This window comes from Ammospiza nelsoni, chromosome 9 (genome assembly GCF_027579445.1).
Source record: "Ammospiza nelsoni isolate bAmmNel1 chromosome 9, bAmmNel1.pri, whole genome shotgun sequence".
Lineage (NCBI taxonomy): Eukaryota > Metazoa > Chordata > Aves > Passeriformes > Passerellidae > Ammospiza > Ammospiza nelsoni.
The window spans coordinates 19,553,264-19,573,371 of record NC_080641.1 but is presented as its reverse complement, the minus strand read 5'-3'; the positions used below and the strand labels follow the sequence as shown (position 1 = coordinate 19,573,371).

Here is a 20,108-nt window from a genome sequence, read left to right as displayed (position 1 = left end):
TACACACATAAATATAAAAGTATATGTGTAGGCACTGAATTCCAGGACATTCTCTATACCACTATGGTCAGTGTTGAGATAAACCTTTAACAACCAAACCATTTTTCAATACTTTCCATTACAGTTTTGGCCAGCAGCACCTCTGACAAATCAAGGAAAAATATATTCTAGCACACAATATGTGTCAAGATAAATTATGCATATAACTTTAAACTGAATTTACTAATTAATTGATGTGAAGTCTGAAGCCTGAGAAGACCACAATCTGTGAAGCTGAATTTTTTACTCAGATTTAATATGCTTTCATATCATTATCTCTTTACATAAATATTAATCAAAATAAATATCAATTTTAAAATTGAAATGAATTTAAATTGAGATACATGATAATTTGCTAAAGTTTCCTAGCTTTATTCTCACAGCAAAAATTTCCCTAAACCTCAATTTGGATCTCACCTGCAATCTTAAAAGAAACCAAACACAACACCACAACCATAGCATTCTGTAAGAAAGTTTTATAACAAACAAGTTGTTCCAGCTTGGGATTTTTCTTCAATTCTTAATTGTGAAATTTCTTCTTCTTCCGATTCCTCTTCCCTGCTGCAAAAGCTGCTTTTTCACTCATGATCTCCTGATACTTCTTTTTATTATATCTGAACAAAATAGATAATTTACTTTTAAGCACGGCAAAACCAAAGTTCAGGAAAAGATAACATGGACAGTACTCTATGCACATTATTTGCCAAACTGAGTTTCCTCATCTTTTCTGAATCAGTTTCTTTGATTCATACATTTATGCATAAGTAAAGGGAATCAGCAGTTGGATCAATGATAAATGCAGGTAAATTTGCTTTGGAAGTAAATTCTGTTGAATTTTGTAATTAATTTTGGTTGGGGGAGGGAGGGTGTCCTCATTACATATGCAGTCACATTTTGGACAGTTGGCTGAAACACTGCTACTGCTCACAAGGGGAAGACTCGGCCATTTCCACAATACCATGAAGAAACTACAGCCATTTTATAGTGCCTTCTCACCACACTCAGGATAATAAACCTTACTCTACTGCAGATGGACAACTGAGATGAGGTGAATACTCAACAACAAGCAGGGTAATTGCTGAATGTGAGCTCCTCCAACAGACTCTTGTGTACCTGCAGTGATGAGTACCACCGACACTGCACACTGAGTACTGCTGAGGCTTTAAATGCAACACCAAAATCTGACAAATATCTGCACTAATGCTGAAGTATATGATTAAAGCCCTTAATCAGGCACAACATAAATTAATTGATCAAATTTCAAATACATTAATTTTTAAAACTCCTTGCTAATAAATATCTAATAAATCAGGTCAAATCAGAAAGCTACTTAAGAAATAGATGCAGTAAACTTGCCTTCCCAACATTATAGTTAAATTTACAAGTCTGACAAAATTAACTCTATAACCCCAAACCATGCACCACTTCAAAGAAAACATATGAAAGGAGAAGTGAATATTAACATCATGTAATAACCAATATCAAAATGGACCAACAAAATGATCTACTCCAAAAACTGTAAGCTGTGCAGACATTAATGAATCCAATCATAATATTCAGGTAAGCCTGCTGGCACAATTTTGATTCCCATGACAGGTGGCAGGCTGATGTATTTATAAAATGAAATAATATCAACATTCACAGAATTACAGACTGCTCTTTTCTTTCAATTATGCCAAGAAAAAATAATCAGTCTTTAAGAGTGACTGCCAATAGTGATGGCTGAAGTTGGATAAAATCCTTTAATGAAGATTAAATATACATTATCTCATTCTAATTATACCTTAGATAAAGGTTCTTTAGACCTTCTAAACTGCAGTACTATGGAAATGCTAAAAGACTAAAAATTTGTCTTTGAAGTATTAAAAACCACCCTACAAGCTGAATAAAACAAGAAAAGGCTATAGAGTTAAAAATAATCCTCTTTTACGTGGGATATTAGAATTAAAGAACTACTTTTAAATACCTTCTGAACTCTGAATCTGCAAGCAGCTCCTCCACAATTGTTCTCTTCCTCTGCTTCTTAGGGATTCGACTGTGATAAAAGTCTATGGGAGAATCAACTACAGTTCCAACCTAGGAAACAAAAATGAAAACATTCTTACTGTACATGAACAGCAAGATATTGATTATTTTGCCTTTTTTTTTAAATCCCCAGCAACAAGTGTGAAGACACCTATAGAGCAGATGAGAATGACAGCTGCCTAATAGAAGTGCAAAAAGCCAAAATAAATAAGTCATGTTTTGTATGCAGAGTCCCTTTTGGTCTCCTTGCATAGTGCAGAGAGGAAGGCCTGAGCTTTAAGACTGTACATTTTCAATGCTGGACTGCTGTATCAACACTTTAATTCATTAAAGTTCCTAACTTTTAAACATTTTAAACATAAGGGGAAAGGAACCTTTATGACCACCTTAAACCTCTTCCAGTCCTTCCTCCTGGTGATTTTGCTAGATGACTGCACAGCAGCTGTATCAGGGCTCCACAGCCCTAACACAAGGGCCTCATCCAGAAACACATCCCATTTTCCCAACCAGCATGTCAGTCAGCTCTTATGGCTCAGCTCAGCAGTAAAGATACACACAGTACATGTTTCATGCAGTGAAAATTAACCTGTCTGGAACACTTATGTGGAACACTTCAGTCCAATTTTCTCTAATTTCACAATATATAACACCCTGGACACTTCAGAGTGAAGTGGTAATATTTTGAGAAATGAAAACCTTTCCTCAAGCATGCTAACTATTCAAAGTTTCTGGAGGCCTATTTCTACAGCTTACCCAGTAATTTCTTTATCAATACGAACAATTTCAAAGATGAGAGCTACAAGCAGCAAAAATTTCAGCTTATCACAAAGGCAGCTGTCTCAATTTAAACTGTATTAGCTAGTAAGAAAATAAAAGCCAATTATTTTCTACACACTTGTTTACAAAGGCCAGTACTCCAAAAAAGCAGTGAAAATCTAGTCCCCTGAGGGTTCAAAATATGAATTCAGTAAGATATTTGTTCATTTCTATAAGATCAGCCAAAGCTAAAAACATCAACAGCATATATACATATGTAACACAAAGTTAAACAGTTGCAAACTCCAGCCAAGTAATCAAAACACTTTCATAATTAAGATATGAAATTAAATTAATATAGAAGCTACCTACGAAATAGGCATTATTAGGTATCCTTAAACTTCAGCAGTACAATGCCACCTTCTGCTGCTTCCTTACCTGGAAGTACTTGGGCAGACCATCTCTGTCATTCTTCTTATAGAAATGCTTCGGGTCCAATGAAGCTCTCATCTTCAAAACTTTCAGATCATTTTTCAGTTCACTTGTGATTTCTGGGGCTTTCATACCAAACCAGCCATCACCTGTTGTTTTCTCTCGCTCTGCCTAGGATGCAATACCAAGAACAATGAATTTGCATTCAGTAACTAGGACGGGACAGAAAAGTGAACTCCTCCCTACAAAAGACAGATAAAGCATTTAGAATGTAAATATGTACCCCTAAAGCACGTACTTTATGATTATTATAAAGGAGGTTATCAGTACTGCATCAATGACAGATTTGTACTGAGCATATAACCATTAACTTCACTATGCTTGTGACTGAAAGGATGACTTTTCACAGGCCAGCTCAAAGAAGACCCTAATAAACTGCAGCTCATCACTCCATTTCCAGGGAGGCCTGGATATGCTCGGGGTCCCAGCACGCAGCTTTTCACCACACCTTGTTTCATTATTTGAGGCATTACCAGCTCTTCACTTACCCTGCGCTGTTTCTTCAGCTGGTGAAGTGACTCCCTGTAGGGTGGGACACATTCCTTTCTTTCAAAGTCTGGAGTTATTACACTCTTCTGCAAGAGCTGTAAGAATTTTTTTGAACATTAGAGAGCCACCTCACTGGTACAAATTTTACTGCTTAACTGTATTTACAGAACCTACTGAAGGAATCATGCAGAATCTAACAAGCATTCTAATGCAATACATGAGCAGTAAGATCTTCAAAACAGAGCACTGGACAACAACAGAAAGCAGCTGACTTGCCCAGGAGGAGGTGAGACAGCAAATCCTCTGGAGTAAAGAGGACTACTGTGGGTGAGCCAAAGAAAAGTCTCAACAAAAAGAACACATACCCTTTACTTCAAAGGGTGCTTTTGAAAAAAAACCTGCTAAGTCCATACTAGGGTATAGACTCTTATTTACTGAAATTCATTCTCGCTATGGACTAAATATCTTGTCAGCAGACCTTAAGCTTGTGTATCATTAGGCAAAACTCCAGGTATAATCAACTTTAGTTTATTTTACAAGGTAATGCTAGAATTTGCACTGTTTTTCAGTTTCTGATAAGTCAGGTATATTTAAACTTTCACCATTAAAAGCAAATGTAAAACTACACTGGTCAAAGAGAATGTAAGTTCTCAATGAACCATGAAAATTATACTTCTTTAAAATCAAACAAACCAACCTTCTTAGATTAATATCTCTGTGTTACTATAGTCACAGATAACTGAATAACTGTAAACATGTTACCTGGTCCTTCTTCTTCTTCTGTGGTTCAATTGCACTCGATCTAGGCTTCTGATTTTTTGCATCAAAACTGATATACAGACCTCCAAGCTTCTTGATATTCAAACCAGGGTCTATGCTACTGGAAAGATGTAAACTAAAAAAGAAATAGTTAATAATTAGAACATTGTAACATGCATGCAGCTAAACCTTCTACTGTCCTGAGGAAGATGAACAGAAAAAATATTTTTCTTATTTTTCCCAAATAGGTTCAGTTCTGCAATGATTTTAAGTGTTGTTATCTAGATTATGTAGTTTTGAAATAACAGGTGTAGGAGAATTCATGCCATTATATGAAATAAGACTTATTATTAAAAAAAACCTGTGGAATAACTTCCACAAAATTTTTCATATTAACTCTAATGCTGGACTCTCATCTTATGTATTATCTTCTGTATAACAGAATTCTTAAATTTGCTTAACCTTGTCAGAAGAAGTCATGATTAGCATCCTTTTATATTCTGACAAGCTTGCTAGCTAAAGAGAAAAACCCCAAACATACTGATAGTAAAATTACTATAACTCTTAATAAAAAGTATGAAGAAAACACAATTCATTGCTTTAAACACAAGAAGGGATTTTAGCACCAGCTGGACTACAAGAATTCAAGTAGTATCACTCCACCTAAATTATTCTGATTCCATCCTAGGTTTCACCTGAAGAGTCACCATCCACAGCACAGCAACAACTGACATATAAAATTATATGCAACTATTTAAAAAGCATTATCTAATTAGGCAATGTGTAAGGAATTTGCTGGACCTTTTGTTATCTCCATTCCAACTGGAAAAAAAATTAACAAAACTGTGACCTGAATAACCAATTCAGTCAGCATGATCAGTTTCACATTGTTTTCTAGGCTGAACACATACAAGGCCTCCAGATGCCAAAAAAAATTCAGATTTCTGTTCCTACTATATTCAAAACTGAAAATAATCCCGAAACCTAAATTTATGGACCATATTCATATTTTATAATATGTGCAACACCATTTTCTGCAGCAACATGACATATGTGATAAGACTAGTCCCTTATTTATTCTGCACTTAATGTGCATATTCTTAAATGAAATGCAGATTCTTTAGCTATTCCTAGTAAGATACTTACACATCAACCTTATTTTTCAACAGATCATCATCTTCATCTTTTTCATCTTCATCTATCAATTCCTCTTCATCATCTTCTAAGTCTGATTCTTTAGCTTTTTCACCTCCTTCATGCTCACTTTTAGCATCACTGTCTTGGTCTACATCATCCAGATAATAGTTCTGGCTGGAACTCATGCCAGGCTCAGTATCAATTACAAAAAGACCTTCAACATGCAGTGAACCACTTTTTAAAGATTTTTTGAAGGAAGGAGTTTTCTCATCTGACTTTTTATAACACAGATTCTCATCAACTGTATCTATGTCTGCCACATCACTATTTTCAGAGTCATCACTTTCACTGTTGCTCAGAAACAACGCAAGGGAGTTATTATCACTGCTTGGTTTTTCACTGCTGTGTGATACCTCATTTTCTTCTGTTTGGTTGTCACCACTGTCTACACCAATTTTAAGCATCCTGCTCTTACCAATGCTTTCATTTGTCTGGGCAACAGCGATGTCCATTGATGGGCTGCTCACTGCACTTGCTTGCTTACTCTTCCTTAATTTATCATCACATGAGAAAGACTGCTGTGCATCTGTCTCAGCATCTGCTCTCTCACATTCTGTAATTTTTTTACTTTCATTTGGTGTTACTTGTCCTTGGGATTCTAGGAATTGTTTGGGACTCATGCAGTCTGTCAAAGAAACAGACACATGCTCCAATTTCCCCTTCCTTGCAAGTATTTTACTGTGATCTTCTTGTATTTGGCCACATATTGTATCTGAATGGTCTGTCTCAACAGACTGCGTATTTCTTTTTGTTTTTTTCACAGGTGATTTAGTGTCACTTTGTTTTGTTTTTGTAGGACTGGATGCCACATCATTTAAAATCTCTTCTTTTGCATCTTCACTCCAGGTTGCATTAGCACATTTACTTCTAGGTGAACTGGGTTCTTTATTACCATCAATGAGAATGGAAGCATTTTCTGTGTCATTGACAAGTTCTGCACTAGGCCTAGAATCAGAAATTATGATGGGATCAGATTTAACAGTGTCCTCAATTAAATTCTCATCCTCTGAAACACATCTATTTTTTTTCTCGGTCTGCTTAGTATTTTGTGCTTGTGATTTCATTTGCATGCTCCTAGTAATTCGTTTGGGAGTGGCACATGGTTCCACAAGAGAACTCGGGCAACATGATTCTGCATCAGACGTATTTTCACTCTGGGCTTCAGGAACTCTGTGTGGCTGCAATTTTTTACTTTGTCTGCTCCTTGTACTTGTGGGAACATTAAGCATCTGGACACCAGAAACAGCAGAGGAACAAGACTCAGCTTCAGAGACATCATCTTCATCCTGAATCCTACTTAACTTATTTACAAAAGCTGTACTGTCATGTCTTTTTTTGTCAGCAGAATCTGGTTGATAAGGAATTACAATTTGTCGCCTCCGTGTTATTCTTACAAACAAAGGTGTCTGGAGACCGGATACAGAAGAGCAGTTTGATTCTGCTTCTGACACATAACCATCAACTTGTGGCTCAGCAACTGATTGTGCTGATGGGACAACTGTGTTCTCATTCCTAGTGATCTGCATCTCTGAGCTATCACTGACATCTGATTTCATTTCTGCATGTTCCAACTCTTCAAATGGACATTCCTGAATCACCTCTGGCTTACGAGCTGATTTAGTTCTTCTGGTCATCCTCCTAGCCACAGGAGTACTAATTTCAGCAGATCCCACCTAGAAAAGGAGTAAAAAAATATATGGTATTGACAGATAAAATAACTACATAAAAAGAATGCTATAAAAATCGCTAGCAAACTTTTAAAACAAATCTACTTAAACTCACAACATGCATCTCTGTGTAGCCCTACCTATGTGGAGGAAGCCTTAACAAACCATCCCTTGCTTATCTCTACTGTATTTTGGTCAGGGCAGGAGAAGAAACATACACATCCTTTACGAAATATAAACAAGTATCTCCTAATTCCAAAAAGTTCTGTCAAGTTGTCAGGGGAAGCAAATCCAGGAAAAACGTTCAGAAATATTCAAAGACTTCCTCAACTATAAGCCACTAAACACTATCAACTATCAAAATGTGCCCCAAAATGGTGTCCAAAACCAATTTTCGGTCTACGAACTAGCTGGCCTCTCAGCAATCGCAAAACAAGGTATGATCTGCTAAGTATTAAGTGACAGAAACAACGCTAAAACATTTGTCACGCAAATAAAATAAGCCTGCCTTTAACTGCCAAAGCTAAATGGCCTAATGACCTCCGGCGGCTGCAGGCACGGGCACGGCGGGCGCACCGCCACCGCCACCGCCCCTCCGGCCCGCGGCCGCGCTCCGAGCGGAGGCTGCACCGCCCGCCCGCCCCGCTCCCGGCTCCGCTCACCTCCGCAGCACCGGCGGGATCGGCATCGCCATCGCCGGGGCTGCTGCTGCTGCCGCCGCCTGCCCGCGGCCCGGGCTCCCGGCGCCGCGCCGCCGCCCGCCGGGTGTTCACCATGCTGCTGCCGCTGCGCCCGCCCCTTCCTCCCCGCCCTCCTTCCTTCCGTCCTTCCTGCCGCCCGCCCTTCCGGGCCCGCAGCAGGAAGAAGGGTGCGGGCGGCCCCGCGACGCGTGCCACCCGTGGAGTCCCGCGGTGCACGAGTTGGAAGAATGTAAAATGCTGCACCAAAATGCCTACGGGGGTTTCAAATTTTAGTTAGACTTTCAGGTTTCTCATGGAAGGAAATCCCCTCTCACCCATCTTGATGCAAACCACACGAATGAGATAATGTGGTAATTTGATAAAGTGTTATGCTATTGGTGACTCTAGAAATGCCACGTCTTAGAAAGTACTTTTCTACAGCAAGCAAACTATCAGCAGTTTACAGAAAGGAAATAAATCATCCCATTAGAGCAGCCTTTACATGGGGTTAGCACAGTTCCTGTTTTGTAGCATTTCAATATACAAACCTGAGCACACATGCCAAGTCTGGTAAGGTACAGATTTAGTCAAACACACAGAGATTACAGGTAGTGGTTAAATCATAAGCACACAGCACAGAGCTAGTAGGGAAGTTTAAAATTAAACTACGGTAATTTTGAACTCTGATGCACACTGGCCCAACATTAAAAAAGACACTTCATTTTTATTAAGAGAAAAACATCCAAACTTTTATTGATGCATTACTAGTTTCAATTCCCTGTTTGTCTCATTTGTCAAGAGAACTGAAGAAGCTAAGAAAATTTTCTGCTATTTGCCACTACAAAAACAATATCTGAGGACTAAGGTACCTTGAAAAACCTTAATTCATTAAACATAGTGGAATGGATTATAGGAAGCTGACACTCCAGGCACTACCTACAGGCATTCAAATTCCACTTGCTGCCTCTATGAAGAATTTGAAAGACGTTGGTGAAAAGTCATTCCCTTACAGTCCAAATCTCAAAATATGTACAACAAAGTTAATGACTACCACCAGTATGAGGCCATGCCCCTATCTGAAATCAAAATGTAATTTACTGTTTTAGACACTTGGTATCAAAGTTCCTGCTGAACTACAAGTTGAACTTTAGGTATCTACTCTCATTTAAAGGCCAAGGAAAGGAAAAGGCGTTTTTGACAGACGGACTACATTAAACCAAAAGCCTTGCCTCAGCTGCAGCAATCTCTCTGGGGTTAAAAAGCCAATGTGCTAATCTGCTGCTAAGCAGAAAGATACCTAACTTCAGGCTAAGCCTTGCTTCATCTTTTCTGAGTGGCACTCAAGCAACAATTTTCCCAGGCAACCTCACAAGAAGTAATTCATTTTAGTGAACAGCATCAGCATTTCTGTCTATTCTACTTGGCTAATTGCTTGCGTAGTTCACAAGTATCAAAAAAACAAGCCACAGTTGAGAAGGAGACAGGCACAATTTTTGATGAACAGATTTCTTCACTGCTTGTTTTCAAATCTTATTTTAAACATTCACTATTAATACATTTTCTATTTCAAACAGTAAAAATGCCATCACACTTGTGCGAACACTAAATGAAGCATATCGAGGCACAAAGAAGCCAGAAGCAATTCAAGTAACAATCAGAAAGTAATTTGGAAGATGCATTTTCTTCTAAATCATAGGGGTCTTTTCCACTCTATTAAAAATAAACTAATTTTCCCATGCCCGCAAATTAAATAGCTTACTTGACTATATATACATATCAAATAATGAGATAACAGCTTAATTTTTGGGGTATTGAATCATTAAAAAAATGACAATTTTCTATAAAAGCTAGTCCTTGAATGCTTGAAATGTATTCACCAGGTATGATTTAGGAGAAATTTGTTTTTTAAAAAAACAAAAATATATGTTTCTCCATGCTACCTAATGGCAGCTAAAATATAATGTTATATTTTACAGTGAACTGGTCATAAAAAGGAAATTATTTTAAACTGTTACTCTACAGATATCTTCAATTAAAAAAGTCCCAAAATATTTCATATTTTGAATGAACCCATCAATAGTTAAGAAAAATAGTGTTAGAACATTACAGACACTCCTACTGACATCACACTGAATAATTACAACTTTTGGTAGTTCATTATAAATGCTGTAAAAATCTTTCTATGAAAAATGCAATGTTCCCCCATCCCAAAGAAATTTAAACAGCCTTTACAAAAAAAAAACCACCAACAAAAAAACCAGAGTTTTAAGATGCATTTCTTTTAGCTTGTATGATATAGCCTTTGGACTTGATAATTCCTCTGCTTTTAACAATGACTGAATACCGCAGAAGCCATAAAGGAATCCAGTTGTTGGCTTTCATGTTCTGGATGCTTTCCTGGAGAACTTCTTGGAAACTTGCTTCACAAAGTAATTCTGAAGTTAAAAAGGGATATTTGTGCTTAAAACAATATCATGTAAACAGCTGCAAAAAGCAACACTTGGTAAGAAAAGCCTTTTCCAACAGTCAGGATCTTAAGTGGTACCACATACCCCTCAGATCCACTCCTCCAGAATGCATTTAGGATAAAAGCAGCTGAATATAAACCAAATAAATCTCCAGGACACTTTTTTGCAACATTAAGTATTTCTCACAAAACTAACTGAGACTCTGGAATATCAAAATGAGTTGATCAGCAGAGTCATTAGTGGAAGAAAAAGAAAATTAGATTTGAGAAGCTAGCTAGACAAAGCAGAGGTGAGTAAAGCTGAAATCAGCAAAGTACTGAGCATTCAGAGTTACCTCTGCAGTCACTGTAAAGTCAACATTCACAGTATTTCCCATAAGGGAGCTCATAATAACCATAAGCCCAGAAAGCTTTAAGAAAAATGGGCCTAAATGCCACAAAACAAAACAAAAGAAGGCAAGTACAAATCCTCCTAGTTTCCTCTGGAATGCTCATCAGAAGAACAATGTCTTTGGTGAGGAGTGCTTACCAAAAATGGTCTCGATACTCTTCAGCTGACTGTTACAGAAAAGTTAGGCCGAGCAAACAGCACATAAAGCAATCACAGCTTGTGCTGTTTTCTATCAAATCCTCTGCTCCTTAATTTCATGACTTTCAGTGGATACTATTTATTAAAATGCAAGTTGCATTTGACTTCAGAGGACTTGGAAATTGAATGGAAATTGTCAGATTGAATGGAAATTCATCTTGCATGCTGCCAGAGCAGTGATAAATCCAGCTGAGGCACTGATGAAATTCATCAGTTCTAACAGTGGTACTATGAAGTACATATTCCATAAGAAACGCTTCACATACTTTTTTCTTTGGCATCAAGGGGAAAGAAAAGAGAAGGAAGGAAAAGCATCATCATGAATAATTAGTCATGACCAAGAATGTAGGGAAGGACTTAAATATATATCGTTTAAGACGTTTTATTATTCCAACAAGGTGTTAAAGTGTCCAACTCTCTTAAAAGTGTTCTTAAGTGAAGAAGACTGATGATGTTTGAGAGAAATGAATGTTTTATCCCAGAATATTGTAGAGAACTGGTAACTCAGTTATACAGCTCAAAGGAAAGCCTCTAATTTCTTCATTAATTTAGCAAATAAATCATTGCATTAAAAAAGTGAAGAATTTACAACATTTTTTGTAATAATGTTATTTTAAGAAGTCAAGACTTTGAAAGAATCCTATTTAAAGCATAATAATTTTACAGATCTAATATTACTAAACTACTCAAAAATCAACTGGCCATTAACATTTTATGTAATCTATTTCACGTGTTCCAGGCAAGTACACTTTCATTTCTCATTTACTGGCAATACATTTAATTCCATATTTTGTAGAAATAAACATAGTACACATTGCTCAGTACGTTGTTCTTCTATTTATTTTATCTTCTCTGATTAGAAGTATTTCAAGAAATTATCCAAGGCTGCAAGCCTGTTTCAAGAAGGGGTGGGGGGGAGGAAGCAACAACAGTAACTTAACAGAAATATTTTATAAAGGAGAGACTTTTAGAATTCTTGGTTCAGGCCTCAATTATAACAAACTCTGAAGTTCAGGAAAAGATTATCCCTGATTTTCTATTGAATAAATGCATTTAGAAGTCTTCTGTTAACTTAACCAGCAAAGTCTTACCTTTGGGATCATTGTGAGTTAGCAGCTGTATGTCACATTCTTTTGCAAATGCTGTGAGATCAGGTGGCATCACACAACAGGAAGCTAGGTTCACCTGATTACTACTTGGTTTCACCTGAGTAACAAAATATTTTTATAAGAAAAAATTACTAATGTACTTATATTAGCTGTTTCCCTCACGCCTTCTATTAGAACAAAAATTTTGCTTTGAACAATTTGTCTTTGACCATTGTTTTGAAGTCTGAGCAAGGCTAATTAATTCTGCATGACTAATTAATGTAGGCAAGCAGTTACTCTGTCCTAAGAACCGCTATGAGTAGGAAGTTGGTTCTCACCTGTGCCCACAGATACAGCTGCTCTAACAGTGTTTTATCTAGGTCGGAGGCACCTATGGCAACAATCTTCTTGTTTTGAACTAGATTTTCAAGTTCTTTCCAATAAGGTTGCAAATATTCCAAGGAGAGGTTAGTTCCATCTTCAACAGGAGGTGGGGAAATAATGACTGAGTCTAACTGAGCAACTCCGAGGGCAGAACACGCTGAGGAAAAAGAACAGACACTGCAAAATCTTTTATCAGATACGAACATAAACAGCATGACTCTTCAAATTTAGCAAAAACCACACCTCCTGCTTCACTCTGCTAGCTCTCCATTCACCATTTGAAACTCTGAGTGTATCTGAAGTCAAGAATAATAACACAACCTTTTTAGCAAAGATTCAAGAATACAGCTGAAGACCACGATCCAGTTTCAGGTCTTGGGAAAGCAAAAAACAAAACAATCAGAAAATGAACAAAAGCATGAAGCTTTTCCCTCCTTTTTAATGTTAAAACTGTATTTTTCTCTGAAGACACTGATGATAAACAAGTCTCTATTTCTTCACCCCCAATTTCTTTTAAAATTTGTAGCTTTCACCCTGAACTATACCTTAAGTACAGGACATGGGTTAGGAAAACTACTTGATATGTGTGAGGGAAAAGTGCAAGTCTTGGAGTCTCCCTGAGCTTTAGGAAAAATGCAAGTCATGAGGCCTCTTAAGCACAGTGAACGGAGTAGAACTGCTGAGCTAATTATTTTCTTCAAGAGGGGGAGTCCATTATTGTATGTTTGACAAATGGTGGTAAAAATTACAATAAATAAGCTATTATCTGGGGTATCAATAGAGAATAATGGTATCTGGCCCTTTCTTGTTTGGTCCCCCCTTAAGCCCAACAAACTTCCAAAAAAGTAAAGTTCATTGCTGCTCACAATTACTGCTACCTAAGGCCAACAGAACTTTATGCAGGGACATTGTATGGCATTTTCAGTAAAACCTAACTATTTCACCAGCTACTTGCAGCATTATTTTATTTCCTAAATAATTTCTGAAAAACTACTCAGTCACTAGCAAAGTTCATGATGTTAAATGCAACTAACAAGAACTGGCAAGAATGGCTGTATCACTGCTATTAAAACATCACATGCTAATTACTTTTTAACAAGTTTTGTGTGAAAGAACAGAAACTTGCTTCTGATTGTAGCAAGGAATCAGATTTGAGTTTGTGGATCCAAGCTCACAGTGATCCATTTAATAAGTTTACTGACTGAGCTACTGTGCAAATAGATTTGATTAAGTCTCTCTTAATAGGAAAAGAGGATATACTTGTGACAGTGACCAAATACACCTCTTAGAAATAACATTAGAAATTTTTCCATCTAAGTTCTAGAGTAAAAAAGAAATCTTAACTTAAGTTTGAGTTCCACACTTACCCAGGTCAACTGCGTCTCTGATCGATGAAGAACTTGATCCAACGATGAAAAGCTTTGCTATTTTCAAACAAACTGTAATCAGTAACTAAACAAGCCAGGTATTCCTAATATACAGCCATTTGCTTTTGCTATAGTCACTATTAATGAGTTTTTGGGTAAAAGATTTTTAAAATATACACCATTTGCTTAAAAATTTGAAAAAACCCAGTTTTTTGAAAGGTCATTGCCCAATAAAGACACTGTCCTCTTAAATTTCGATGCTGTGCAGTCTCAGAACAAGAAATCATCCAGTCAGATGACAGAGAAAGCTGTAAAGCATCAAGACACGAAGCAGTAACAGTAACAACCTGTATAAGAACCCCAAATCTAATAGTACAAACAGACTTCTTCACAACTTACTGAAACTCAAAATGTACTAGAGTTAGTTTGGACTTCCTTCAAGTTCATCATATTCAACCTGGAAAAATTATGCAAATAAATGTGCTTCCAATACTATTTCCTAATTCCAGTATTATCTGTAATATTTTGCTTCAAAAATGTCAAAGATTCACGAAATAAATTTAAAATATCTTGAGGTGATGCAAGTTAAGCTAGAAAAATGCTGAGCTGCTTTAAAATCTGAAATATGAATTCAAGACTGCCTTAGCCAATGTTTAAGAACAACAGTGTGCAATAGTGCAATTTGATTCTGCAATTATAAAAGAGAGCAAAAAAACCCAGCAAAAAAACCCATCTATGAATATCCTATTAATGACTTCATATGAAATTTTTCAATGATACTGGATTTTTGACTGTGTTCTTACCTGATACTTTCAACTCATCCCTTTCTTCAGGATTTATTTTTTCTATAGCTTGAGCTACAGAACATTCCAGAACCTCCCGAGTTTCCTGTAGTAAGTACATGAGACTTATGAGCAACGTCAAGAGGAGACAGTAAGCTCCTGAAGAATGTTTTTAGGTAATTTGAAAAAAAAAGAAAAATAAAAAAAGAAAAAGCAAGTGCCTTACTGCAGTTGGAAACAAAAATAGTAGAAAAATGCAAAGACAGAAAGCAAGTAACCCAAGGCTTCTTGATCACTGAGGGGACATCAAAATAATGAACATATATGGAAGGCCTTATATGACCCTAATATAGAAAATACAATTTACTGCTTAGAATTATTGGCACAAGATTCAGTAGTAAGTTTTAGAAGTGTAACCAACTATTTATGTCTTTGATTTCACATGGAAGATGGACAAGATGCATAACACCTCTCCTACCTGATTTTGGTCTTGGCTGATCTTTGAGCTCCACTCAGTCAGTGTTTTCTGGATGCAGTCTCGCACCTACAAAACATTTTTTCATGTTGAAGCGTGGGTATGTTCCAACCACACACAACCACAACAGTACAGAGATGGGCAGGACAGACTCACAGCTGAACTAATGACACCACACCACAGAAGATTCTTCCTTCATAGCTTCTAGCTGAAACTTGCTCAAACTCAAAATTTTTCTCTCCTCTTCCACGGAGTTTTAGCAGTAATACAAGTACTTGTAGTTATTTCTCAGACCAATGCCATCTTAAAAGGAAAGTACAATGCTAAGCAAGCAAGAACTAAGACATGGGGTGGTTTGGGGTTTTTTGCACAGAAATTCCTAAGTTACAAAGCAGTCAGAAAAGAGCGTAAGTGCCCTGACACTGCAGAAATGAGACTTGACAATCAACCCCTAAATACTCATTGTATTAATTTTTTCTCTTTTTACATGCATACAACCCTTCCCCTTTACTGCCTACCTACTCCACTGAGCAAAACCACTAATGCTTTTAAGTCCTCCATCACTGTAGGGGGAACCTACACATCCTATGCCACACTTGCATTTTTTCTTCATCCACAGATGCAAAATAAACTCGGCTAAGATTTTGATAATGACTTTTCTTGAACATAGTAAGACATAACTATTAAAGCAGCTAACTAATTTTATACAGTACCAGTGCTGCAGCTGTAGCTTCCCTCTGATCCATCCCAGGAGTTAAGCACAGGTACTGTCTGACTGCCACCTGCCACAGGTAGGACCACTTGCACCAGCTGCTGCTTTACTTCACTTTCCACAGTGTATTTTATAACTGTGTGCATACCTACTTTGTGTACCAGTAAGCAGCCATTTCCCATGACACCCAACTCGGAGAGCCCTAATACCATGCACAAACTAGAAGTCAACATCCCTGCCTGATATCAGACACAATACAGGAGCAATACTTTGTGAACAGAAATACTATACATTCCTTCCATCATTTAAAACAGTATAAAAGCCCCTAGACCCAAAAGGCAAGAATTGACCGTCCCAGTAAATAGCTAAGCACAATAACCCTTTAATAAAATAACTCTTAATCCGATTTTAATACAATTTATATTGTTATCTTTTCCTTTCTGGGGGCAAGTGAGACAGTACTAAATTTATATATGCTGCTGCTTTGCAGCTGCCACAGGACATATTTCTATTGCGGTTCCTATGCACCCGCCTCCGACTCCCAAGCACACCACTCCCCTGCCCTCAGGCCATGTGCAAAGAGCAGCGCATTCCACTGCTTTGATCAGCTTTTCCAAACACAGCTGCATCTCCTAACACTGGCATTCACAGTTTCCAAAATTTTAGCTTACATTCTGCCACTGAGAACTGACTACACCAAAGAGAGGAGCTGATTGCAAATGATCCCATTTATTTGCTTTTGAAAATACACCTACTCTGGAAAGCCAGTGGATTCCCCTTTAAACAAGTGAATTTTAGTACCTTAACTATTAGTTATGCACATTGGCCACTCTTTACTTAACAGCCCTCCAGAAACTCCCCACACAAGGGTGCCCATCGTGACACAGCTATGTCTTTGTTACAGAATCCAGCCTATTTCACACAGATCACAGAATGTTTAATAAACAACCAGGCCAAATAAAACGTTATGTGGTCACGTTACAACCACATGACAGCTCAACAAGAGTATGATGAATGATTCCTTCTTGTTACATCATCCTCCCTGCCACCTTTCTTCCACTAGTGCATGATTAATATGCAACCAACTAACTTCTAGGTTATCACTAGTGTGACTACATAGCAATAATCAGCCAAACCCATCGTTTTTCTCATTATTAAGTGACCATTCTGAGATTACTGTGCCATGATGAAACAGTAAATATGGTGGTTCTGAAGTTCATGGCCACAGCATCTCCAAACATTTTATGAGAACTGTTCTAAGTACTGACACACGCCGCTAAAGGCAATACTTTTAAGGTGATGATTAAAAAACTCTTTTCAACTTCTTAACAAAGAACGACAGCTCTCTGCTTCAAAGAAGACAACTGCTACTTTTCCCAAGATCTGTCTCTATGAAGAAATTAAAATTAACTTGCATCATCTGTAATGCAAGCTCGTACCTATGCATATTTTTATCTAACTAGAAAAGTATAAGGGATCCCCTTTGCCATTACAGACAGCACTTAAATTTGTAAGTGTTTTCTGATCCCTTAATTCCCGGGATCAGAAGGCTGGGCTCGCTCCTTCTCAGGGCAGAGTGCTTCCGGGGGCCCCGGCCTCCCCACAGGGCAGAACACAACGAACGCACGAAAACAGACAAAAAACCCCCTCTGTTTTTCCATTCCCATCTCCCGCCTCCCGACGGCACCGGCAAGCGGATGGCTCGGGAGCCAGAGCCCCTCCTCGCCGTCACGGGCACCGGGCCAGCCGTGCGCCACGGGAACGGGTCCCGCTCCGGACGCGCTCGGACCGCCGGGAGCGGCACCCAGCGCTCCCTCAGCCGCCAGCCCGCCCGCGGCCTGGCCCGGGCCCCTCGCCCCAGGGCGGACCTCCGCCGAGCCGCCCCGAAGGGAAGCTCCGGCCCGCCCCTCACCTCCTCGCCGGGGGTGGACGGGCACTTCTTGCGGAGGCAGCCCCAGTTGAGCAGGTTGCCGGTCTGCAGGGTGAGGGTGCCGGCGCGCTCCAGCAGGGCACGGGCGCCCTCGGTCCCCATGGCGCTGCTCAGGCGGTGGCCGGGGGCTCTCCGCAACACCTACGGCCCCGGGCAGCGCCGAGCCGGCCGTGACTCAGCACCGGCACCGGGGCGAGGGGCGGCGCGCGGACAATGGGCGGCGGGGCGGGCCCGGCGCGGGAGCGGCACGGAGCGGAGCGCGCCCCCCCTCGCGCTGCCTCACGGCGCGAGGCCGCGGGCAGGCGCCCCCTGGCGGCGGCCGGGCCGCAGCACGCCGGGCGGAGCCTCCGGGGGGCGGGCAGAGGGCGGGGCCGGGATCCGGGGGGCGGGGCCGGCAGAGGGCGGGGCCATCGGGGGCGGGGCCGCGCTCCCGGCGCCGCCGGGCTCGAGGGGCGCCGCACCGCGGTAGGGCCGGGTCCGTGTGTCGGTCCCTGGTCCGTGTATCGGTCCGGCCCCGAGGGCCAGCGGCCGCGGGAGCCCGACCCGGCATCGCCCCCAACGGAGTACCCAAGGCACACGTGGCGCTGCCCGGTAGTAGCGGCCCGGGTTCGGTAACACCCCCCGAGCCGCGGCCGCGCCGGGCTGTGGCGGCTGTGCAGGCTCAGTAAATGAGAGGAACCATCTGAATTGTGCTTATGACGCGTTCCAGTAACAGGTAGCCACTGACAGACACCGAGCTAAAAGGCCCAGAAGAAGCATCCAAATGCTTGCCCCTTCTGGCTGTGTTTGCACTTGGGTGAAACAGTGTCAGGGCAGCGCTCCAGTTTTACACCAGCTGGTTCCGGTGAAGACACACCGGGTAAATCCTGAAGGGTTATGGTTCGGGAGTATTTTCTTTTTTGAGATGAGGAGACTTCTGGAACACCACACTCTGACCAAAATCCTTCTGTACTGGAGAGTTGAGGGGGGTGGCTTTTTTCTTCTGTAACTCATGTTAAACGGAACAGTGAGCCACAAATTCTAATTTTGCAGTCAGCTTGGGAATTTGAACTGTGTTTCTAATAGATTTTTCTTCCTCAAGCTGTATTGTGCTAGTAGAGGGAACCAATTTGCATAACTTCTGTCAATCTGAAGCACTGCCTGATCGCTTTCTGGTACAGAAGGTTACTTTAAATGTTCTTCATATTTGTGATGTGATTAATTTTTCATGTTGGGAAATGTTTTCATGATTCTGTATGGTTACAGAACATGTGGAAATTAGATGTACTGAAAGAAATGCCAGCCCATTTGGAGAAGCAATAATTTTGTTTCTGTTTTTTTTAGCATAAAAATCCAGAATGTCTGACCTGGCCCAAACGTTAATTCTCCAGTCTCAGGGTTAGCTTGTGAAGCAGTGTATGTTTCTGTATTTTCCCATATTTACACTAATAATGAATAATATCCTGTTAGGGCTTTCTGATCAGCTTTTTGGCTTTCCAGCAGAGGCCTTTTCTTTTGGTGAAATTTATTATTTGATATTTCAGTAGCTTTGATGGTTATAGATCTGCGCAAGAAGGTTAAACTTGCAGATAGCAGAAGGTTTTCAAACAGTATATAGCATAAATCTTTCTGTCCAATAGAACTTTATGGCAGTGAAAAAGCAATATTCCTTTGTAGCCTGGTAGATTTTGTTGATATTTAATTACCATAGCTCTTAAAGAAAAGATATCACGTAAAGAAGACTGGGTGGAGGAAAAACAGTATCAGCTCTGTACTGCTTTATGCCACGTATGTAATCCTCAGCAGCGGCAGGAACACATCGCAGGAGGAGAAGGGATCTCAGCACAGTTCTGTTTCAGTCCAATCACTCCTGAAACATCAGGTAAACTATCAAAAAAAAGAAAGGAGAATGTCTTCTAGCTCATGATCAGTTTCATTTTTCAAGTTATCTCATTAAGATACTTCAGCTCTTTAAAAAGAAAAATATTTCCCGCAGTAATTCTCAAAGACAAATAAATCACCCTTCTGAATGAGATGTCACTCCCGGCGGCCGGTGCATATTGTTCTTCTCCCGCAGTTTTTGAACCCCGGGAGCTGCAGAACTTGGCGGTCCCGCACTGCTGCGGCTGCCCGGGGCAGCGCCGCGGGCTCGGCAGGCAGCGCTGCCAGCAGCCGCCCACCGGCACGGCCGGGCAGCGGCCCCGGCCCGGGCGGGGCGGGGGGTCCGGGCG

At 40.0% G+C, this 20,108-nt stretch overlaps 1 protein-coding gene across 2 annotated transcripts; it reads right to left on the bottom strand.

The window, feature by feature from the left end:
- Window positions 1-274: 274 nt before the first annotated feature.
- Window positions 275-18,141, bottom strand: GCLM (glutamate-cysteine ligase modifier subunit). 2 transcript variants are annotated; one of them, XM_059478616.1, is made up of 13 exons: window positions 17,881-18,139; window positions 15,260-15,325; window positions 14,803-14,887; window positions 14,000-14,056; window positions 12,587-12,789; window positions 12,252-12,366; window positions 8,087-8,376; window positions 5,707-7,430; window positions 4,564-4,696; window positions 3,801-3,896; window positions 3,259-3,423; window positions 2,006-2,115; window positions 275-653 (listed from the first exon to the last, which is right to left on the bottom strand). In XM_059478616.1, the coding sequence occupies exons 1-13, from the start codon at window positions 17,998-18,000 to the stop codon at window positions 560-562; spliced, it is 3,258 nt and encodes a 1,085-aa protein (XP_059334599.1). In that variant the 5' UTR covers window positions 18,001-18,139; the 3' UTR covers window positions 275-559. The 2 variants fall into 2 exon arrangements, with proteins under 2 accessions (XP_059334599.1, XP_059334600.1); XM_059478617.1 differs by lacking the exons at window positions 275-653; window positions 2,006-2,115; window positions 3,259-3,423; ... (2 more) ...; window positions 5,707-7,430; window positions 8,087-8,376 and adding an exon at window positions 8,826-10,539 and having other exon boundaries at window positions 17,881-18,141.
- Between the last annotated feature and the right edge of the window lie 1,967 nt (window positions 18,142-20,108).

What these genes read in the sequence shown, in the direction of transcription:
- GCLM (XM_059478616.1), bottom strand. Translation starts at nt 18,000, where the DNA reads ATGGGGACCGAGGGCGCCCGTGCCCTGCTGGAGCGCGCCGGCACCCTC. An exon ending in TTGAAAAATAAGGTTGATGT is followed by an intron (nt 4,697 to 5,706) that starts GTAAGTATCTTA and finishes TTTCTTTTTTAG; the next exon opens with TTTACATCTTTCCAGTAGCA. An exon ending in AGAAGAAGAAGAAGGACCAG is followed by an intron (nt 3,897 to 4,563) that starts GTAACATGTTTA and finishes AAATTCTTACAG; the next exon opens with CTCTTGCAGAAGAGTGTAAT.